We start from the raw sequence: 24,269 nt of genomic DNA, 5'->3' as shown, positions 1-24,269 counted from the left end.
TCCCCTGGCATCCTCTGTCTTCACTGGCTCCCCAGAATCCAGGCCAAAACGTCTGTCCCAAGATGCAGAGCTCTCCACGGGACTGGCGCTAGCAAACGGTAACTTCTCCCCACACAACTGCTCCCTCCCAGCATGGTTCTGTTCTGTGGAAAACAAAACTGCAAACCAAGAGGACCCTGACGCGTGGGAGAAGGAGCTGACACAGCTGAACTGAACCACTCTTCCGTACTTCATCCATCTCACCACATGCAGATCTGCATTGGTGACTGAACGCTCCGTTAGGTAGCGCTTCAATGGACACACAAACCCCAATCAACTTATCATCACCTACAGAAAAACCCAGCTATGTCTCTTCACCTCTGGGAGGTGGGAGAGACGGGGAGTTTGGGAGGCACCCCTGTGCTATGGTGCAGGAGGACCATATAGCTAGAGAGGGTTTTGGGGGGGTAGGTTCACATTTTCTTATGCTTAATGGGATGATGGATCCTGGTGAGGTTTCATGCACAGAGGATATAAATAAAATGGCTGCTCTGGACAGCCTGAGTGACACCCAGTACCTAGAGAAATTAAATAGCTTCACCTTCAGGTCAAGAAAGAAACCAGTGACTCAAGAACAGAAGCGGCAAATCAGGATTGTGCTGCCGTAACGTGAGGGATGGATCCTGCTTCGTGGGCTTATACCCCGAGCACACCCAGTGGAGCAGGATGGAAGGGACATACACAAATAGGTCGCATTGTACCAAAAAGTAATAGGTTGCCAAACTAGTTAGAGGATTACAGGTTGTACCAAATCTAACATCGCAATGACAGTGTGTTATTCAAACGCACGGACCATCCATCACAAAGGCTGCTGCTGCTGCTAATAAAAACCTACCCTCTACACACAGCACACCCAATATCAGTGAGTAATAATATGACCTCGCTCTCGTCTAGCGCTTTTCATCAGCAGAGCTCAAAGCACTTCACAACACAGGTAATGAACATAGTCAATGTTCCAGCTATTTGGCCTGATCACGCTGACTTGCGTTAAAGCCAAAGGCAGCTACACAACTTCAGTATCTCCAGAGAGGGCCTGGGAGAATAAAGGTGGAAGGTACAGGGTTCAAAGAAAGGGAGATGGTTCGAAGAAAGAGGTTCCAAGAAAGGGAGATGAAAGCAGGAGACGCAGGCACTGCCCTACCGGCTCAGGGCTCGGCTCCATCTAGTCCAGTGTGCTGTGTGGCTGGGACTGGCTGTTTCAGGGGAAACCCAGAAACTCCAGAATGCCCAATTCTGAGATAATCTGCTCCTAGTTCTTCTTAACTCCCGGACATTGAGCTAGGATCTGAAACATCACAATCTTGGCTATTTTAACTACAAACATTGAGAGGCTCAGTCAGGATGAGGGCCTCAGTGTACAGGTGTTGTACAAACAATTACAGAGATACAATCTCAACCCCAACGAGCCATTTTATTTTTAAATCATGGGTGTTCCTGGTATCCCTACAAATGTCCAATACTTCTTTGAATCCTGCTGAACTCTGGACTCAGATATCTTGTGTCAATGAGTTTCACAGGCAATGCATTGTGTAAAAAAGTCTCTTTTTTTCAGTTTCTGTTGCATTTCAGTCTGTCCGCTTGTTCTTGTATCAGAAAAGATAACAGCGCTCAAGTCACTTTCTCTATTCGATTATTTTGGACACCTACGTCACACCTCTTCCTCCCCCCAGGCCTTTCCACTTCTGCTCGTCTAGAAGTCTCTTCATGCCTCTAACTATTTTCATTGTCCACCCCTTAACCACTTCGCTTCCTGCTGGGCTATTAAGGGGATGGAGTGACCCACCCTGAACATGGCATTTGGGTTGAGGCCCCACCACGGAGACATACGAAGACCTATTTTTATTATTTTCTATATCCTGATGCTGTTTGCGTTTTGACCCACTGAGCAGATGTCATCACTGGACTATCCACAGTATCCTCGCGGCCCCCCTTAATTTAGAAGCCAGCACTGTGCCTGAGGGATTCCTGTTATTACCGTGATCTCTCTGTCATTACATGGCCAATCCACTTAGCTTTGGGTTCTTCACTCCCGCAGTCCTATTCTCCTCCAGATTCAGAGACCCGGACCGTGGGCAGGGGAAGCAGGGATGAGAGGGGAGTGGCCATATTTGGGCTACTGGGTGGCATGGCTGTTAGTTCTCCAGACCACGGTGCCTCCATTTGGACCTGTCAGGAACGTTACACAGGGCTGTCGCCGGGTGAATCTGGCTGCTGGGGTCCAAGCCAGGCGCAGAACTGGGCCATGCCTAGCAAGCTTAAGGCTGGGATTCCAAGAGGTCCCTTTCCAATGTTGTCACCGTTCCTGGCTACCGTAACAGCACAAGTGGAATCAACTCCTTTGATAAAGTATGGGACCCTGTGGGGCTCAAGTTTCCTCCACGGAGAGTCACAGAAACGTCGGGCTGGAAGGGACCGAGAGCTCATCTAGTCCAGCCCCCCACGCTGAGGCAGGCCCAAGGAAACCATACCTAGAATGGTCAGGAGCTGCCCCTGCAGCAAAGCTGATCTGCCCTACGGGCCTGCTCCATGGAACAGAGCCTCTGCACCCCAGATCTCTCAGAGCGCAGGGAGGATGATTGGCAGCACGGTTTGGTCAAGTAAACACAGACACAAGTGGTTTGGTTTGGTTTTTTACTACAGTTACATACAGAAACTATTCAAACAGAACGCAGACCACAAAAGGAACAGAAGAAATCATTCCCGCCGGTGTCAAAACCAGCCCTCTCAAACGGTGTTCGAACGTGTAGTGCTCTGCCACTGGGAGGAGGCGAGTGGTAGCAGCAACCAAGCCAGGGGCTGCTCGTGCTCTCTTCCCAATGCTCCTCAGCCCTGACGTGCAGCAGTCCCCGCTACTCCAGTCCCGAGCCTCCCTGATTCGCCTGCCAATTGTGCCACACTGGGGGGTGGTTCTGCGAGACAAGCGTCCAGAGGCTAGACTGACACCCACCCACCCTCACCTACTGTGAACACCAGCCCCAAGCTGAGTCCCAGGCTCCGGCCTTGGAATTAACCCTCTCACCCACCCTCCGCCCCGCCCGTTCTATCCCTGCTATATAGAATGAACTAAAGGAATGAGAACACAAATAAAGTCAGGCCAATTAGAGAGAGGACGTACGATCCCGCAAACAAACCATTAGCTTTTAAATTATTTTAATTCTACATTCACTAGTTAAATAAATTACCCACAGTAAATACTGTAAGGAGGTTTGTGGTCTGCCAGTCTTCAGCCCTGGCATGAAGAGACATGCTACAATCTTTATTTGTCTAGTACTGAACTAGACACGTAAGGCTCAGCTACTGTGTATGAATTTTCCAATGTCCAGGAAGGACGGGGTGACCTATGCAAAGGAGTCGAGGGACGAGGGCAAGGAGAGAGAAAACAGCTTTGCAAAAAAATTGATCATTTAGAATTTTTTGACCATCACACCCAGGAAATCCATTCAGTCGAGTCTGGCTGGCAGCTGCCCAGGGACTCCCGGACACAGACACTGATTCAGGAAGGATTTTAAAACCGTGAATCCAAAGGGAGCAATGGACACAGCTCCTATGGAATGCCATCTCTAGCAGCTAAACTCTAATGAGTAACCCCAGCTGGAGTCCCCACTTTTCCAGGTACTCCCCCTCACTGCAATGTGCTTTTCTCAGGCTAATGCTTCGGTCAGATGTGGATATACAGTTGCTCCTCCCTTCACTTTACACTGTTAGAACTAATACTAATATACAAGAACTTTTGTAATACTGTACAAGGGCCCTGTCTTTTGGCTTCCAAAGAGTTTACCTGTCATTGTCTTAGTGAAAACATCCACAAACAGTAACCACAGGGGAAGACTGTGCAGTCAGTCCTATTCACACACAACTTGGTCATGTCACTCCCCAGGCCTGGGCCACAAAGACTGGCCCAGGCTTACGCAAATTTACGTCCGCATCTGACCAATGATCTCAGTCCGACCTTTCAGGAAGGGGAACATGTGGCTACTCCAAAGCACAAAGGAGAGAGGAACCTAGAGGCAAAAAAAGGGAACAGAAATATTCAGTGGCAACAAGAGAAGAGGCAGAAGAGTGTCGGCGACAAAACCTCTTCAATGAAAACCCGCAGATGCATTCATTCAACTAGCATCTGCAGAGGGCTGCAGAGGAACGTTGCTGGGAAAGGAACGGGTTCCACTTTTCCCATAGCCATCCTTTGAAAACAATGGCCGATAATAAAGGCACATAGCAAACAGTATGTAAAACAGTATGACACAAAAGAGGAGTAGGGAGAGGTCTACACACACAGGGGAGGATCAGATGACAGTAATGGGTGTCTGCCCAGACAGGTTTGTCACATGCAGCCCATGGCACTGTGCATGCTATTGGGAAGCACCCTATGGCGCAGGAGATGCAAAGTTGCATTAAATCACAGCTGACGGGCCAGATCTCAATTTGCCTTAATATCGGGAACTCTCAAGAGATCGTGCCCGTTTCGCTCGTAGTTGCTGTCTGATGACATTTTCTGCTCAACTCATGCAACCATCGCACAGAGAATAAAGGAGTCTCGTTAAATGTGCAAAATGGAGGTTCCTGCCTGAATCTATAGAAGAGTCTGTTCTATCTGAATTCAAGGCCTAATGGAGTTGTCTTTGGAGAGAAGACTAATATTTCGACACTGATTATCCCTGTGTTGCATACAATGCCTGTGGTTTCCCTTAGTTTCAAGGGGAAGACATGCCATGGAGATTACAGGCTTCTGGATGCAGGGCTAGACTTTGATCTAAGCAGCAGCGCTGTGCACTGGCAACCATCCTACCCGAGCTGCATCCCTCAATTAAAGGGATAAGGACGGCTGCAGACATTTTACAGATTAATTAGGTGGGCCCCCCAACCCCTGCAAAGTAGCCAATGTGTCACGCAGCTGGGCAAGCCAGGGGCTCCCCCCTTTGACAGCAGCACAGGAAAACTCCACTGCCACTGGGTATCATCTAAAGCAAAGTGCACAAAACCTGCCAGATTCTTCCCATCAACCAAGTGAAGATAAGCAATGCTACTCCTGCCATGGGAGCCAGTTACCTGGGATAAGAGTTACCAAATTCAAAACAAGTTACCTTCAGAAACGCACCAGCGTTCACCCTGCACACGCAGGGAACTGCAGGAACACTCTCAGAGATGAAAACATGGTAACCTGGACTAGTGTACTAAGATTAGGCCACAAACAAGTTCAGACCTGCAGGATTATACCAGCTTTAAAATCACAGGGGGTGGGAGAGGGAAGAGGAGACCTGGTAAAATTATTCTACCCTGAAAAGTTTGCAGGTTGCCACAAATTCTCCTTCGGTAGCCCAATGTATTAGAAAATGAGTAAGTCCACAGGAAAGTTGCTGAAAGGAGAGGCTGGCATGGGGAAAACCCAGCCTGCAAACTACACATGGATTGAACCCAGAAGCGTCAAGAGTTGGTATTAAGAAATATCAAATGAGTCTTTTCTTTTTAGGGGCACGTGAGGGTTGAACATTTCCCATTTTTAAAAGAGTTAATCATTAAAACAAAGTTGTACAAAGATCTCTACACCTGCCCATCCTCTGTGCAGTAGAATGAACACTCCAGAGGACTTGCCTGAAATTCTCTAGGAGGATCTTCAAAGCTTCCTAATGGAATGACGTCTCTTTGCCATCTCTTGATGGGTTCTCGAGCCTCCTGGGAAAGAGGCTCCCCCTGAACTAAGCCCCAAGTTGTTCTGAGCTTTCAGGATGGAAGGGGAACTCCTTGGGGACAGGCTTTCTTCTGTTGAAGTTTCTCATAGGCTCCATTTACTTTGGAAAGATTTTACCCCTTAATTTAGGTCTTGGAGGGAGGGTGAGAACTATGCATGGCTTAAATAGCTCCTATTAATGCAGAGCGCCTTTGTGTTTCGATTCTGTGCTTATCAATAGCCCATTCCATGAAGCTGTTACTGAAGTTCTACCACTAGCATGGCTGATGCCAGAATTTGGATTTCTTTGGTCACCGGGTTCCGAAGCAGTTGCCTCAGTAGAAAGCACAGGAACATACCAGGTGTATTAGCACACCAGTGGTACTGGTTATAGAGTGATCAATGCTTTCCAGTCTATACTAAATGGAAACTGTCAGATACTGCAGAACATTCCTAAGGTGACCTTTAATGACTCTAGAAAATACTCACCCTCCTGCCTGTGCAACAGTGGGAAAAGGGCACTGGAACAAGAGAAATATACCTACCTTGTGCACTGATTAGTTTGCAAGGTGGCTTTAACTAAATTCTCATACTCTCAGGATTGAATGTAGCAACTCCTTCCAGATACATGCACTGTGCTTATCTGTCACATGTGGTATTTTCCAGTTACACTAGGACAGGCAAATCCTTCTTCAAGGGGACTCAACTCTTCACTCATGTGTGAGCCTCTTAGAGCCTTAGGAGAAGGCAAGTCTAAGTTTCACAAATGCCAGGGCTGGTGGTCTTCACTTCCCAAAGGTTATAATCGAGACACTTCTAGATCACTTTTGGTGATTCCAACGATGCTACTCTGCAGATACCTGCCACAGTGTCGGCGTACTCTGCATAAAGTGAACAGAGGTCTAAGTGTCCATGTAATCCAGCAGGACATCCTCTGTCATGCTGACATGTTACCCACATCTGGCCACTCTATGTTATTCTCATGGAGGGTCTGCAGAACATCAGAATCCCCGATACTCCAGTAGGATCAATAATCTGGTGGGTATCTAGTCCCGTTCAAAACAGTAAGTGTTAACAAGGACAGGCTGAAAGAGCTACTGCTATTCACAGAAGAAAGTAGTGGCCTGTACCAGACTGCACTGGAGTTCTTGCTCCTCATAACAAAACAAGCTCTATCTGTGTGGCACTGCCTGAGCCAGTGAGCGATCACACAACGGCCCCCAGTGAGGGGAATTTTTGTTTCCTTGACAAGCCTTTGCGCATCTGACACCAAGGAACAAACTGGGCTACAAACTGAACAACAGCAGGCTGGGACAATGGGAAGACACCTGCAATGCAAGTTCCCTTACCATAACCAAGAGGAAGTCTCGGTCTGCCCGTGGTGTTTGACTCCACTCTAGACTTTGCCAAGCAAGGACTCTGATCTTGGCCAACTTGTTCTGAAAGGCTTCTCCTGAGGGGACCATCTTTCCTGAACTGGCTTCCAACCTATCCTGTGAGTGACTAGGTCTCAGAGAACAGCCCTAAATGGAGTCAGCCTTTGGTGATCCCTTCACTGTTGCTGAACAGAAGACAGGCAACCCCGAGACTATCCATTTAGAAAAAAATTTACATTCATCACCAAAAAAACCCGTTCCTCAGACGTTTTACAAGGTGGGTCTGTCCTGCCCTGTAGTGTTGGGGTCATTCTTAGATACACAAAACCGTCACCACACACAGACTGGCCTTTTGCAGGCTATTTAGTCTGTCAGTCTGATATGTAGCATGTGACAATAACGAAGCGTAACGGGGCTAACGGGAAAATGGCTCTTTGGTATTCAATCACAAGAAAGCTATAACAGATGTTATTCCTCAGACGCGGCAGCAAAGCCTATGTAAAATGACAGCTCACAATTCTAGCAATCAGTGTTAGACACTTCACACGCCTGGGGCTCCAGGAACGGAGACTCTCAAGGTGAGGGAGGGGAGACATGAAGGAAGGGGCTGCACCTGTAGCGCTAGCTCAGGCTCCAACCTCCGCACTAGACAGTAACAGCAGCAGCGAATGGAAAGTTATTTTCCCTTTGTAAATCTCACATCCATTCCAACTGGGCATTTTGAACAAACACCTTTTAATCTGGCAATAATACCCTTCATCCTACGAAACTCTAGGCCTCTTTACAAGACATCACTAAGATTTCAAGATACTATTCAGACTATTAACTAGGCTTCATGCTACAAACATTCTCCTATTCCACGGGGCTCAGCAGAAAGACTCATCAAGTTACCCATCAAAGAGCTCGAACTCCCATTGGCCGCTGCCTTTAGAACGGCCAGTGGGAGGTGAGAAAGCTGGGCTGGAAAGCGGACATGATTCAGAATGAAAACCCAGATGGCAGAAAAAGCTTCATTACAGAAAGTAAAACAGTGATAGCTTCACCGTAGGCAGCATCTGCGAGAGGTTTTCACCATTTACATCATACCCAATCCAGTTATTCCGTAAAAATAAAATTAGATAGCCTGACTTCCATGGGCATATTTACTGGGTGGCTGGTCTTGAATACATGGCATTAATGAGCTTGTGACCGTTTTCATCCACACCAGTAACACCCCACATTTACATTTCTTAAAAACAGTGTCAAGTGAAACATCCCTGTAGATCTCTTCACAATTTGGTGACTGGCTGCACTATCCCTGTCCATAAACATGCTGTATATATTTCATATATAAAAAATATTCTCACACTGTAAAATTGCATAATTACTAGAAGAGCCTGCAACTCGTTTCTTTTTTCTTGTTTCACAAGAAACTCAAGTTTTGGCAAAACTGCAAAGGGACAGAATTTCACCCTGCATTCCGAAAAGTCTGCAAGAATTTAGGTTTGGTTTCTACATAGGTCCTCATCTTGTCTAGATAAAATCTCAACCTGTGCTATATTGCAGGGCTGGAGGAAGCATGAAACTGTAAAAATGACCTTGGGATTGTTTCTTCGTGATGTGCAATACAAAATTAACTAGAGATACAGTATTTTGTTTGCAGCATTCCAGGGTAGTGTTTGTGGGGGAAGGGAAGAAGAGGGGACAATGAACCATTCTGATCCATCCATTAGCACAGTCCTGACAAAAATGCTCCACTATCCCGTTCTAAGTTAGTCAAGATCAAGAGCATCTTTGCTTGCGAATTACCAGGAAAGCCCACTCAGTCCAAGAGGTTCATGTCACAACCCCGTGAGAGATCATGCAATGCTCAGCGTGTCCGCTTTTCATAATCCTCGCCCTGCATCTTAAACGTCCATTTACAAACCATGGCAATGGTTAGCTCCACTGGACCAAAAGGCTGGGGCGAAAGGAACCTGGAACGAAGGGTTAGTTTACACACACTGTACACACGTGGGCGTCTGGCTCTTTGGAACGCTTTCATAGGTAATGAACTACAGCGCCATCATTCCTCCCCACCTCCATCCTTGTCCCACAGAAGAGTGGAACATCAGCCCAGCCCGCACAAGTTCCACAAACTCCCTCAAACACCTCATTAGTGTTTTCAGGGCGAGAGGGGGCCCCATTTGTTTTATTCTACTGATAAAATAGACAGAGGACCAGACTGCACGAGTAATAACGAACTAGGCTCTCCCAAGCCCTCGATCACAGCTACCCTTGTCTCTGTGCACCCCACTCCAAAACCGGAAACTGAAATGTATCTGGTTCATTCAAGCCACATGCTGCCTGAAGGGAGGCGCCTCCCTTACAGCTCCCCCAACTGCCACATGTAGACTGTGCACTTTACCATGACAACATAACTCTGGCTAGTCACAATATATTGAACTGCCTGGATCGCTGGCTCCCCAGCTCGCCCTCACCACAGCATGCCAAAGAGCTCTTGGTATGCTGCCAGCACCTGCAGGCTTCCCAGCTGTCACCCCCATGTGCCAGTCCTCGGCATGGACCTGGCTCCATTCTTGGCTGTCCCTGGGGAGGATGAAGGAAGGGAAGGGAAGGAAGGCTGTGACTGCTTACGCTGTTGCATACACATGCAGACGTTTTGTTGGTATTTTTCCTTTTAAAAATGATCAAATTACTGTGAAATCACAACGGGCACAGGCAGCCGTACGAGGTAACTATGGTTCAGTGGTGCTTTCTTGGTAACTTCCAGCATAACTCAGCCTTGCCTATTTCTGTATCTGGAATATAAAAAGCCGCAGGTTGATGTTCTTGGCAGCCAGCAGTTTGTTACATTCCACAGAGTCGATGATGGGGAGCGGCACGTACTCCGTCTCATTGTTCTCGCTGGTGAAGATGAAGTGATAGATCACGGGGTTGATTTTCACGTCGTCGTAGGGTCCCTTCAGGAGCAGGAAGGAACATTCCATGGGGGAACTGATCTTGCTTTTCAGAATGAGCTGGAAGGAGAGGGTGCGCTTGCAGGACAGATTGGGGTTGCGTTCAGAGTCGTTGACGCGGGCCTTTAACACCCAGGTCTGGTTGAGCACGGTGAACCTGGGCGTCTCGTAGTACAGGCGAGTGATGAAGTCATCAGTTCGATAGGGACGGAACTGAACTTCTGCAACACAAGAAAGGAGGGCGGGGGAGAAAACACAGACAGACAATTAACCAGAGCAGCTGGCAGCCTGCACAATCGCGCTCAAGTTACCTGTAGCTACTGTGCAGGACCTTTCTTGACATGGCATAAGGAGGCAATTGGGGTTGGGAGTGACCACTGAAAGCCAGCTGGTGTCAGGAGAAACGGGACTTCTTGGGAAGGAACTCAATGAACTTTAACAGTCCATTGAAAACTGTAAATACAGGAAGCATTTTCAAGATGCATAAAATTGAGGGGAGGGGAAGGGAGGACAGGGGGGAGAATAAAATACAAACAAGGTTAATCAAATCCTCTGAATACACCACCTTGTAAACAGAGGAACTGCCAACTGGGTCGCCCATCTAGTCTAGCACCCTCTACCTGACAATGGCCAGAATCAGATGCTTGTGAGGAAGGCTGAAGAATCCCCAGTGTCTGATGGGTTTCGGTCTGGAGGCTTGAGGGTTTATATACCATAGATATTTGCATATTTAGTGTAACTGTAGCTATTCTGAGTATCAGTGTCTAATCCTTTTCTGAATTCTTAGTCTCGGTAATATCGTGTGGTAGAGAGTCTCACAAGTCAACTGGTTGTTGTGTAAAGTAGTATTTCCCTGTATCAGCCCGAATTTGTTGTTACAAGGTGAACGACTCGCTAATGTTAGCTTGTGGTGGGTGGGTGGTGCACACAGCACACAATTACAAAGCATCAGTCAGCTGCCTAAGTGGGTCTGACTGATGCAAATGACCGACATTAATTTAGTTATAAACCATGCCATCAAGAATGGCAAGATGGATGGGCCCTTCCACTTGTTTCTTTGTGATCTGTTGATGGAGAAAGAGCAGGGGGAACAGGCAATAAGCACGTAGTGAGGTCAGTGTTGTGGGAAGCTGTAGCTGATCCTAGGTATGCCCGAACTGAGGTCTGGAGTGCATAAAAACAAGCATCACACGCAGACAGGATACAGGTCAGATAACAAAGCACCTTTTATTGGGATTATGAATACAAATCTGTAATCAAGGTAATAAGGCACAATTATGCATTACCACAGTGCAAAACCAGAGAACAGGGCACGTGAAACACAGACCTTCAGGTTTGAAAGGTACAGAAAATTCCAGGTTCAAATACATAAAGAAACAACAATACATTGGGTAGAAGTGGTCCAAATTTACTTTTGAAAATGCACTCTACAATCTGAAATCCAGCCCCCGCTCAAGGCACAGTCCGCTGTCAGTCCAATAAACTCTTTGCCAGCACACAGACTTTGTCAAATCTATCATTTAGAACAAGCACACAGTTTCGGTGAAGTCTTTAGTGTACAAACCATGGAAGCTCACAGCATAACTACAGGTACAATGAACCTTTGGGTGCATTTCATACAGGGTTACATATTCTTCAGTTTCCAGAAGAATTAGGAAAGCACAGGAGGCAATACCTGGACAAAGGAGGTGAGCAGTTATTCAAGCTACACAGCATTTGTAACTCAGCGCTTTGACATACACCATCATTTTACTACAGAATGCTACAGTAAAGGAGCTCAGAGTCCAGCTATTATTGCTAACACACATCTCTACACAGAGAAGACATTTTTCCTAGGCTGTAACTGCTTTAGGCATGGGGTGTTATCTCCAGTGCCATGGAGAGCTGCTGAGCAGTGTTCTGCAGCACAGAATGCTGCTGCTCTGCCTCGCTCTCAAAGATGCCCGCCGGAGCTAACTTATCCTACAGGGACTGGACCCGGAAAGCAGCATCAGGGAAGAGCTTGGGCTATCTCACTCCCGAGGCAATGGTTCTAACTCAGTCTTGTGCTCAAAGTGCAGATGCTACCATGGTGCGCTACAGAACTTTGCTCCCCTCCTCAGCACCAACTACTTACATGTATCTGCAGGCAGCAATGGATGTAATGCTGGATCAGCTAACAAGACTGCTCCATTTTTCATGATCTGAGCTCCTAGCACAATCCATTTGGCACACACTGGCCTAGGTAAGTTTCACTAAGGACTCAGCTCCAGATTTAAAAGCAAAGTAATCAATGCAGCAGGATGCTAGAGTGGCTATCACTGCAACTACAAAAATCACCTTTCTGCCTCACATGGGACAGGCAAGCAGAGACCTTGAACAGAACGAGGTTATCAGACGCTTCTGCCTCCAGCTCCCTTCTGGAACAGCAGAGCATCCACTGCTCCTCAGAGTGGAGGAGGAAAGCCACCTGAGACCAGGAGATCTTCCCTCTACGCTTCCCTCTGTGTGGCCGCTAAATATTTATGGTAAGGGAGGTGTTTTCCCCACCCACACCCTTCCCCCTCCATACCCACTTCAGAGTTTCTCTTCCATATTATTTGCCTGCAAGTACCTCAAGCACAAACAAATCTTAAAGAGCAATTCTCGGGGCCCGACTTTAGCACTAATGTGCCAACAGAGTAACCAGCTTCCCTGTGTGTTTCATTGCATTGGTTAGTTGTGTCAAAGGTGTTAATTCAAAGTTGATTTTCATCCCTTTTTTCCCCCCCTCCCCACCCTCACAAGCTGCCATTTGAGGCAGACAATAGATAGCTCTGCACTGGGGCTTTTCTTTACCCAAAGGAAAAGCAAGAACAGGAGACTCTCAAATATGAGAAATGACTACGTATTATGAAGAGCTCTCTCCAGGAGATGGATCCAAAACCAACAGCACAGAGACCCCCGTGAAAGATAAATTAAGCTTTCTGAATAGCTCACTAAGTGTGTGACCCAAGAAGAGGAACCAGAACGGAATGTGAGGAGCTGTAATTCCTATGCAGTGGAAACGAGAGGTCTATCACGTAGGGTCAGTGTTTATGGGTGGGTCACTTCAGTTATTAATACACTGGACTCCAGCTGGAAGGATGTATCAGATGACAGATAAGGGGTCTGTTAGCTGGATGCTGTCAAACTTCATTTTCACTTGCAGTAAAACAAAGAAACATCACAGGCAACACTGGTTTTTTATTCTTATTATTCTGGTCTTGTTCGTCAATCCAGTGGATGCAACTATAGCACCTTACCTGCAGCTAGGAAGTGGCCTTCCTCCACACTCGACACAAGTGCTGCTCCGTGGACTAGCCATCAAGGGAAGCAGTGCCATAAGACCTGAGGTCAGCTACTGTCCAGAGCCCAAGCACATAATCTATGAAACAGGTCCAGTCTTCACCAGTTCCGAGGCCCCGGAATCCTGCATTCGCCTCCTGAATCCAAATCCCACCTGACACCAGGACAATGAAATCTGCTGCTGCTGCGCCAACTCTTAACATGTCTGACTACCCCATCCATCTCCGCCCAGCACCAAGTAAGGAACACAGACATGAGCTAACCCAACTGCCAAGCAGACAGGAAAGGTTTCTTGGAGAGAACTACTGGGACAGATGCACTGCAGCTACTGTCTGCTCAGCAAAGCCCAGGCTCTTCTGATCTACAGATCGGCACTGTGCATTGCATAAGAAAAACAGGCTTCATCAGTACGTAAACAACATGACTGCCAAAAGCAAGACACTGAAAATACTGGGAGGAGGCTGTGTTTGCCCTGGCTGAGGGATTACCTGTATAGCCAATCTTCTCAAAGCTGAGCAGGCTGAAGATGCTGTTATACAGCTGCATTTCTTTTTTATGGGTTTGGTCCATTTCATCCAGAATCTCCATCAGTTCATTCCCAGTCTTTGTGGGGTGAGTGCACTCCGCCTCATGACCTGTCAGCTCATGGTATGGACCCTGCCATGGGCACCCAATCCGCTTGTACCTGCACTGAGTCACCCTGTTACAAAGAGAGTACAAACAGGAGTACTTGCACCACGGAGTGAGATGCACCAACGGCAAATGACACTCCAGGAATGAGATGATTTATTGTCTGAACAGGATACAGCCTCCGAAAGCAAAACCCAACCAACCTGGTGGAACAGTAACGACATCACTGGCTACCTCTGGGCCTCGGCATCCCAGAACCTTCATCCGTGCCAAAGAGGCCTAGACTTTTGCAAGCCAGCATGTTTGGCTGCAGTCATTAATGCTCCAACTAACCAGCTGGTTGCAGCAATGGTGTTAGTAACCCTAATCTGGGGTGGCATTAGTGTGTCACTTGTACAGCACCTGACTCAGTGAGGCCTCTGGGTGCTACTGCAGTATAAATTTTCACCAAGATTTACTGAGCACCTGTCATTTTATGAGATGCCAAAGAACTCTATGGACTGTTTGCAGGGCTCTCTTCACCCACCACTGAAATGCAGCACCCTCTGGGGAGCAGTAAAGTAGCAACTATCCCATACCAGCAACACTCCCTTTTAAAAGCACTCGTGTAAAGTACAGAACGTACAACTGAAGTGACGGGAGGTGCCTTTCGGACTGAATTTGAAATGGAGAGGGCACGCACGTGGCTTCCTGCCACGGGCCTCCCAGCCAAATCCTGACACTCAACCCCGGCTGGTTTATTAGATTTCACTAGATCGCAGTACTAGACAGTACAGCTGAAGCGCTCATGTGGACAGGCAGGACAGTAAGTCTGAATTCCCAACAGCGCTGGGTAACCGGAGCTTCTGCCCCAGCTGACATGCTGCAGTCTAGCCAGTGCTCTCTGGGCTAGTGGACTCTGCCTGAGAGAAGCATCCCGCAGGCTTTTGGCTGCTCAGAACTACACAAGATAAGGAAGGGATGGAGGGTGCATGCAACAGGCTAGGACGCTGCCTCTGCCCATATGCTGCTGGGAAGGCTGCGAGACAGGAGCGATAGAAAGGAATCAGGTGCAAATCTCTGCGGTCTCAGTGCCGCTTTACACCTCTAGGGAAGTAAAGCTACTTGCAGCCAAGCCAGCCACATGCTTCACTTTCTTGTCTCACCTAGCATGACCTGCACCTTACAAACAACAAACATGAGAAGAGGGAGCCTGTTTTACTCCAGCCCCACGTCATGGGGCCAGCGCACACCGTTTCCTTGTTTCAGATGCCTCAGTGATAGAGCTCCCACAGCATCTCGTTTGAAGACTATTCTGCAGCCTACCACATCTCACTGTTGGGGTATTATTGTTCTGATGTATTTTTCACAAATGGAATCTCATTACACTTGCTGCCCATGTTCCTACTCTCTGCCTCTCCATTTTTCTGTCCTCCCTGGGGTTTTGTAACATCTGTCAGTTCAGGGTTACCTACATTCAGTGTGTTTAGCCCACCATGTTCTTAAGGAAGATGGTCTGTAAGACTGGAGTAAACGCCACTCTTTATGGCAAAGAAATCCCCCTCCCCACCTTGCCACGCACCCAGAGGAGATGCCCTTCACTGAACTGGGAAGAAAGCGAGAAATCTCAAAACAGCCTCAGCTGTAAGCAAGGAACAGTTCAGCTACCTTTTGGCCTGACCTACAGCAGTGACGATTTATCAGGAAAATGCAGTTGTTGCTGTTTTACAAGCTTTGGAAGGCTATTTTCCAGCAGAAGACCAATGACCATGTGGGTCCTTCCTCCTGCCTTGTGCTGCTTTTACATTCGTCATTCAGTTCCCTTTAAATATTATGGAGGGGCAATCCAACCATTTAGTAGGGGTGTTCTGAATCTGCCCACTCTAGTGTCTCTGGAAGGTCAGGAGAAGGTAGAGAACTGTCATGACTGGTTACGTGAGGCTTCGCTTGATGCCCCGTATTCTTGAAGGGGGACTCAGTTTCTGTAGTGTGGAATGAGGCAAGTCTGCCAAACCCATTAGCTGAACCTGCTGCCACCAACGCTAACACGCCTGGCAGAAACTCACACGGCAGGTTAGTCTTGTTTGCTAGTGTTCGGAATCACAGTTCACAAGCACCATAAAAAATTCACACTCCAACTAAGCTAGGTATTTTAAACCACACTCTCTTGCTCTGCTTCGGACAATGCCGTCTGGCGAGGAGCCACTAACACCCAAACCAGAGGAGAAGGCTGCAATGAGCTAAGATGGGTTGCCCTTGCAGGGTTATGAAAGCATCTCGTGCCTCACTGAATGGAAGGTGAGACTGTTTACCTGTCCTGGCACTCCTCTTTCTGGTGTCTCTCCAGAAGGGAGCGAGGAAATTGCCGCATGCAGAAGCCACATTCTGATGGCAGCTCACTCACTGCTTTTTCCACAGCCAGGTTTCGACAGCATAGGCTCTTACTGATCTCACAACGGCAATTGGGGCACGTAGCCTGTTCCTCCTTCAGCCGGGCATCTGCTAGTAGGTGGATAAAACAGCCAGCGCACATCAAGTGACCATTAGTACACTGTGAAGAAGGAAAGGGAAATGAAGCTTCAAAGACCTTGCGGGAAATGACCTAACAGAAGTTCACTCGACACCGACAGGCTTGCACTCTAGTCTCCCTTATATTTTGATTATAAACAGATGTAATTTTGGCTGCATACACATAGGTACTGTTGCTCTCTGGTCCACTGACATGTTAGACAAGAGAGCAACACAAGGAGAATTTTTTTTAAATGCACAAATGTGCGAAAGGTGTCAGGTAAACCAGAAACAGACTTAGCCACTTAAATTAACACCGCAACGTTTAATCTTTAAATAAAGCAAAGGAATCTGGTTTGTTCCACTGTAACATTGAGGGAGACACAGAAACAGCAATTCCGTAATAAGAGATGGGGGCCCATATTGCAAACTTGTCAAAACTCTTCCACGCTGATAAGAACAATGCTGGACTGTCCCCCTGGCAACCATCAGAAACTAGAGAGTAGGAGACGTTCACTTCTGACTCATCAGCATCTGGGCTTCAAACCGACCAATGGGGAAGGAGGGGGGGAGATGTTAAACAACATGAATTTTTGAGTCAGTAGTGCTATTATCCTGGATCTGCCCCTCTGTTTACCCGCAGAGGATAGCACGTTAGGAGCTAAATGCCAAGGCTGGATTTTCCCCCACTCAGATAATCCTGTGGCCTGGCAGAAAGACTTACTACTTTCGCTTTGTTTAAACATGGCGCAGCTTCAAACCGGGAACAAACAAAGGACTGACCAGCCAGAGACCAAACATGCTGAAAAAGGCACCAGGCTCCCAGGATTTGGCCAGCCAGCCAGTGCCATTTTCACTGGCACTGCTCTTGTAGCTCAACAACAGAAAGTGAATGGCACTCCCCCTTTCCGACTGCTTTGTAACAGCCTTGCAGGTGACACCCCCAGCCTCGAGGAAGGCCTGCGTTCTCCTCTGGCACAGCAAAAGGACGACAGCTCATTTCAGAACAGACAGCTTTACTCAAATGCAGACTGAATGGAAGCCAGGCATATGCCATTCCCAACCAACCTCTGTAACACAAGCTTAACTCGCAGCAATGTACGAGCCTTGTAAGACAGAGGAAAGCTCTGGACAGCTTGTCTACTGAATGAAGCCTGTCAGCTGTGGACTAAACCACGCTCCTGAGCACTGTCAAGTTTCGGTTCACGTACTTTCCAACAAGCTGGAGCCCTGCTACGCCAGGAGACAGCTGTTTTCAGCCCTAGCTCAGTTAACTATTGGTTTCCTTGGACTGATGCTGACAACAATTTAACTGCTTGCATAGACAGGATGAAACTGTTTTCAACACCTTCACAAAAAGTGTTTTGGAAAATAAAGTTTCTTGAGTCTGAACCCAGCCAGAGAGCTTCCGATAAACTGTCCCTTTCCCACGTGACTAGGAAAGTGAAACCCACAGATTGAGCCATGCGCTGCAACAGTTACTATACAAATCACACACAGCACCGGAAGAATACTGGTCCTTACATCACAAATAAAACCACACAGGCTTCTACCCCTGAAGTCAAGGAGACATCCCTTGGCCAATCACACTAGGCCCTTTATCCTCGATGGGTGATGGCAACATCCCAAAAGCAGAATCACACCCCACCTATTTGTGCAATTCTGCACAATGGGAGGACATGTCTTCTCGACCTCATTTAGCGCTAAACTTATGCCCCAAGGCATGAGGGCCATACAGCTGCATTGTTTGGTCTAGCGCAAGCCAGATTTCCACCAGTGAGTCCTATGATGTCCAGAAGAACACGTCAATTACCACCAAACAACCAAAAGAAAATTGTATGTCAACATGTTAGCTGGGCAAGGTGAACCATAGGGGGAGCCTAGTTTTCACCTCAGCCTGCAGCACTTGGAAAGTTAGAACACGTTAGTTAGAACGGGATAACAATACGTCGTAACACACCATCTATCCCTGCCCAGGAAGGACAGCCTATCCCGAGGAAGCCTGGGTTCAACCTCCAATTATTGAGTCTCTGAAGAGAGCAGTTTCCACATTTTCACACAAGTGTTTATACTAGTGTGACGTTGCACTCCATATGGTTTATGGAAATATGCTTAGGAATGTGAATATGACGTAACTGGAATACACATTATGCAAAAGGTCTCTTGTAAGGTATCATAATAAAGGTTCTAACCCACTGAATATATTCCTCCTATTTGTAGGCATGTATCCTTCTTGTATCTGAAGCTAGAAATATAAAGTATAACTCTGAGGTCTTGTTGTAATTATGCAAAGTGTAGGCCACTAATGGTGGTTTAGAATCTTGATGGCTCCCATTGACTAGGACAATTGGTTGTAACTGGTTTATTTACCTGCAAGCCTTCCTGTGTAGGTGTGGGCCAACCCAGGAAGAATGGAGACTAGGGGTCTTAACAGTGATATGTGACCATGTCACCTAATACTGGAATCCATCTTAAATCTGGTACTTTTCCATTTGAAAGAGGGGTGGGGACCCAGAGACACAAATGATTCCCACCCTGTGCCAAAGCTATAAGGGGCGGGGAGGGGAGCAGGACAAAGGAGGCTGCCAGTCATGAGAAAACCCTTGCTTACCACTTGAGATGTCTGCGGGAACTGACAAGGACTGCACCAGGGGAAAGGATTGGGCCCAGACTAGGAAGGAATCTAGTCTGTGAAAGAAGCTTATTGGAATATCTCTGAGGGTGAGATTTACCTGTAATCAGTTTCTTAATGTATTAGGCTCAGACTTGTGTGTTTTTGCTTGATGACTTACTTTGTTCTGTCTGTTATTACTTGAAACCACTTAAATCCTACTTTTTATACTTAATAAAATCACTTCTGTTTATTAATAAACCCAGAGTAAGTGATTAATACCTGGGGGAGCAAACAGCTGTGCATCTCTCTCTATCAGTGTTATAGAGGATGAACAGTTTATGAATTTACCCTGTATTAGCTTTATACAGAGTAAAACAGATTTATTTGGAGTTTGGATCCCATTGAGAACCGGGTGTCTGGGTGCTCGAGAAAGGTAACCTGCTGAGCTGTCTTCAGTTAAGTCTGCAGCTTTGGGGGCGTGGACCAGATCCTGGGTCTCTGCTGCAGCAGGACAGCGTGTCTGGCTCAACAAGGCAGGGTTCTGGAAGTCCCAAGCTCGCAGGGAAAACTGGCTCAGAGGTAATTTCAGCACATCAAGTGACAGTGCCAAGGGGGTCTCTGTGACCGAACCCGTCACATCTAAGATGTGGCATTGTGCTATGTAGCAGCAAATCCAATTGGCTATTTCATTTTTGCCAGGCTATTCTGGAAATCAAACTGGTGCTGTGTACTCGACATGGGAAAGCTGCAGGAGAAGAGGGTGCCTAAGAGTTTCCATGCAAGTCACCTTTCCCTGAACAAGCGTATAATTAATTTGATCCATTTTCAGAGAAATATCACCAGCATGGCTTGCAGTAGCAAGACCTATACTTCCTCTTTGCTGGTCCTTTGCTAGAGATGTGAATTTCAGGCCGAACCACAGGACTGAAATAAGCACTAGTAAAAAGATTAGCAGGAACCAATACAGACAGCACCTTTCTGAGAGACAAGTAAAGTAAAAAATACTGTCATCTTAAAACACATATGTTTGAGCCATTGTGTCACTTCCAAAGTCAAATAGCTGGAGGTGATCCATATTCATGAAACAACAAGGCACCAACATTCCCTCTAGGCAGGCTCTAGGATTCCACAGCTGGTTTTATGTTTGGCTACAGAGTCTAACGTGCTTCTGTCCATAACTGGACTTTTATTTGCAAGTTCCTGCTGGTTCTTTCCTTCCTCTTTGTCTTACGTGTAAAAGCTTTTTTGTAAAAAATGAAGTTTTACCAAGCCCAAGACAATTAGAGAGACTAAAGCCTCTCACATGCAGTGATCCTCAGAAAACTGAGGAGGGAATAACATAATTGTATCTAGCCAGGGCGCAATCGTATTCGACCCTGACCACTGAGATTTAGAAAAAAATTTATTAGTGCAAGTCCCAGTGTAAAATTCCTCAGAGTAGCAGAGTTGTGTTCAACTGACCCGTGGCTAGTACTCGGAAGGCTGAAAGCTCTGGTGGAGAGAGCTGTCCTGTACAGAAGTTCAACAGAAGAGCTACTACAAAGCAACTATTCACCCATCGTGTAAAAACACACTGGAAAACAACAAAATCCAGCTAGTAAGAAGCTGTTGCACTACTGGGGAGACAGCCTCCACCCCAACACTACTGGAGAGCTGCCATGTTACAATTCTGTTTTCCTTCGTAAGTCAAGTTCCCTTAGAGATTTTACATGGAAAATTATTGTAGACAGGCCTTCGGTGCCCAGTGTTACGGTTAGGTAGGATGTCAAGCAGTGTCCAGAGTAGGTTCTCACCTACCCCTTGCTCTTATGTGTTATTTATTATCTGACAGGCACCTGGAGGCCCCAACAGAAATCAGGGCCTCAGTGCGCTGGGCACTGCACAGACAGAATAAAAAATTGTTCCTAATCAAAATACACAAGACAGATGTGGAGTCAAAAACGGGTGTAATTTACAAGCAAAGGGAACCGAGTGACAGATCAATGGGATGTTACTGCCATGATTTATTTTTATATAAAGATGAGTGGGCTTAGTTTGTCCTCCTTTATTTCTCTTTATTATATTAAGTGTTTCACGGGGGGTTGGGAGAGAAGGGAATACACAAAGGGGTCAGCTGAACGGCAAACACCACAAAGGGAGGACGAGTGGGCACTGAGGCCAGGGAAGGATGGAGGGGACCCACGAAGGGCAAGGGGAATGAGACCGAAATGAGGTCCGAGCAAGCAGCCCATCAGCAGAAGAGAAAGACCATCCTTTTGGGTAGCACTGCAGCTAACAGACTCTGGAGCTCCGAGAACCATCAGCTGACACAGCCCTGATTCTATTCCCCCTGTGCAAACCAGGTCGGAAACTAGCAAGTCAAAGGTCACAAGAGACAGAACTGGTTTCTCCAGGGTGTCTGGTGCTTACTTTAAAGCAGACACATCTGATTGCATTCCAGCCAGGCCGTGGGTGCTTGGATTCGGCAGGTTTGTAGTTTAATTGCCTGTGGCAGAGTAACCCTTACTTACCGCCCACCCCTAGCCAGGGAAGAGAGAATGACTCCCAGATAATTGGTTTGGGGTGGTGAGGTGAAGAAGCCTGTTTTAACATGCTTGTAAATGATCAGATTACCAGTAGCACTGGAAGCCTTGCATAGCCTGAGAGCTAGTGCTGAGTTCCTGCCCACAAGTAGTTTCCTTGTGGTATAAACAATATGAAATTCACTAGTCTTTGTGAGTTTCAATCTTCAGCTGCCTCCATCAGAAAACATTAATGCAGGGGAACAATGGCACAATCAAACAGACAGTTATTACTGTGCAATTTCATTATCCAGGCTCATTTAAAGCTGTGATGTATGCAGCTGCAGAAACTGATGGTTTAGCTACTCCTCCCTCCTCAGCAAAGCATCCCAATTTCCAGCAACCAGGGCGTTATTAAAACCTGCCCCACCCTGTGTTTTGTATCATTGCCCTTGGAAAGATGAGCGCCACAACCAACGACACCGAGTGACCAAATTCTAAACCCATTTGTCTGCCTCTGGCTAGTCCAGGTCTAGAGTATATGGACTCTCAGATGAGGCCTCTCCAGGTGCTGATGAGGAAGTCACAATGTTTCTACGCAAAGTTTAGTTACAGATTTACCTTTCAGGGTCATTTTTCCTCTTTCCCCCAACTTTCTAGGAAACAGGTACTTTTTCCTGTGGACTCTGCTCACTACAACATGCTGCTGGCTTGTTCTACACTAACGGCAGCAAAGACGCTTCTCAAGCAATGGCCCACGTTCCAGAAAACATAAGGGCGTAACTATGGCAAATGTTCTAAAACTACCGTCCACAGGAACTGAGGAAGTACATGCCAAAACTTGTCATTTGCAACACAAATAAGGGAACACAAAACGTTTCCAGCCAAAGCCCCCATATTTCCACTGGGGCTAAAAACTGCACAAATTCATCTTTCTCTGCATCAAATGGGAACCAATCTACTATCCGAGCCCTGCTCAATAGCTAGTCAGTTTTGCATCAAGTCTTAACATGCCGAACCTCATCTCCTTAATGTACTGGCCTCTGTTTCAGCAAGGTGCTTCTAGGCACTCGTTCTGATGTAAAAGTGACCCATAAATATAAGTTGTGCCTGTGACCTTTTTGCTCCTGTGTGGTAGATAAAGGGCTAACACTGAAATTTTTCTGTTGTTTCTTACATTAGAAATATTAGGAGTCACCATTTTCTCTAATCCGTCAAATCACGGCAGACTGACTTAAATCAAGGTGCTTTAATAAGCAATTTAAATCATGATTTAATCACCAAGTGGAAAGCCTCCATTTAAATCATCCATTTTAATCAATTTTTCCATTTGTACTTCAGTTATTTTCTTAAGAAAGATGCATTCTCACTGGTTAATATAACTGTTAAACCATGTTGAATTACAACTAAATAGAGCGTTAACACTAGATTAGGTACATCTTTTTATTACTAGGAGGGTACATTAGAACAATATATATTTATTTAAGCAATTTTATAGCTTAATATTTTCAGATTCTTATTAACTAATTGTACATTTTAGTCTGTTAGAAAATAGTGAAATAGACATTGCTTATTAACTAGATAATTAACTTTTTGCTCATGGCTTGTGTCAAGCTGCAGTGGGATGGTAACTAGAATTTAAACAAACACAAAAAACAGCATACAATTTAATTTTGTTAAACAAAACAAACTCTTAATGTAGTACATGACCTGATGTGCTATATTTATAAAGACTGACTTCAAAAGTTACATGTTTTTCCCCCATTCTCTCTTTATATAGAAAAGCAGCCTTTAACGCAAAGTTTTTGATAGAGGTCCATGTATTGAGCATGTCCATTTATTTAACCGTTTTAAGAATTATAATAAATTAGGGCCTTAATGTATTTTTAATTAAATTCAGATTTCAGTTTAAACACCTTTGGTTTTTTAAAGGAAAAAACCTTAGAATTTAAACAATCAGAAAATCTAATTTCAATTTTTTTAAAAAATCTGAATTTTTAAAATCAATGATTTTTTCCCACCCTGCTCTAAACACTCTTTCAGCAGAATGTTGGTGGACGTTTTCTCAGCACTCACAAGGGAAGGGGGGTTTGGATCATTCGCAGAGTTCTTCTTTCCGGGATTGTTTTTTTGTTTTGTTTTGTAACTGTTTTGTAAGCGGCTTGACTAAAAAACCTAATTCTTTTCCCATTACCTTGAGTTCAGTCTCACCTTGTAATAACCCTCATTCCAATTCTGTAGTCTGCCAGCAAAACCAGGGAAGCCGAAGCGAAGTGCTGACACGTCTAACACAAGGAGGGGAAACACATCATTGAGCGGAGCCACGTGATCAAGGACAATGGCTGGGACTGACCCTGCCCCACAAACCCCATTGCAGCAAGGGGCAGGGCTTGCACCATCATTCCCATGGAAACCAGCAGCAAGGCGGGGCCTTGCAGGATCAGTTCTATGGCCTAACTGAGGAGGGGGCTCCCTGACACTGTTTCTATGGAGACCCATACCAAACCTGGTCCCCCTAAAGCAGGGGTGGGGCTTCACCTCAAGGTTGCTATGGAGACCCCCCCCCCGGACCACTCGACTGCCATGAAGGGGCGGGATCTTGCTGCACTGTTTCCATAGAGATGAGCACCGCCTCCTAACTTTGCATGGGGACATTACTGAACATTAATTAATGTGTGTTCGGGGGAGGGACAGGTAATGCCCACCATTGGG

The 24,269-nt window shown here is 46.4% G+C and overlaps 1 protein-coding gene across 3 annotated transcripts in view; it reads right to left on the bottom strand.

Annotated features, from left to right (window-relative positions):
- Nucleotides 1-2,662: 2,662 nt before the first annotated feature.
- Nucleotides 2,663-24,269, bottom strand: part of LOC115647192 (cysteine and histidine-rich protein 1-A) — a 44,422-nt gene continuing 22,815 nt past the window's right edge. For 2 of the 3 annotated variants that reach the window (XM_030553988.1, XM_030553987.1), the window contains exons 2-4: nucleotides 16,247-16,485; nucleotides 13,814-14,025; nucleotides 2,663-10,240 (exon numbers count right to left, since the gene is read on the bottom strand). In XM_030553988.1, coding sequence (XP_030409848.1) covers nucleotides 9,849-10,240; nucleotides 13,814-14,025; nucleotides 16,247-16,467 — 825 coding nt within the window. In that variant the 5' untranslated portion in view covers nucleotides 16,468-16,485 and the 3' untranslated portion in view covers nucleotides 2,663-9,848. Of the gene's footprint in view, nucleotides 10,241-13,813; nucleotides 14,026-16,246; nucleotides 16,489-24,269 lie in introns of all 3 variants that reach the window. The other variant, XM_030553989.1, reaches the window with a different exon arrangement.

The sequence above is a fragment of the Gopherus evgoodei genome, chromosome 2 (assembly GCF_007399415.2).
Source record: "Gopherus evgoodei ecotype Sinaloan lineage chromosome 2, rGopEvg1_v1.p, whole genome shotgun sequence".
Lineage (NCBI taxonomy): Eukaryota > Metazoa > Chordata > Testudines > Testudinidae > Gopherus > Gopherus evgoodei.
This window is presented reverse-complemented; position numbering and strand designations above follow the sequence as displayed.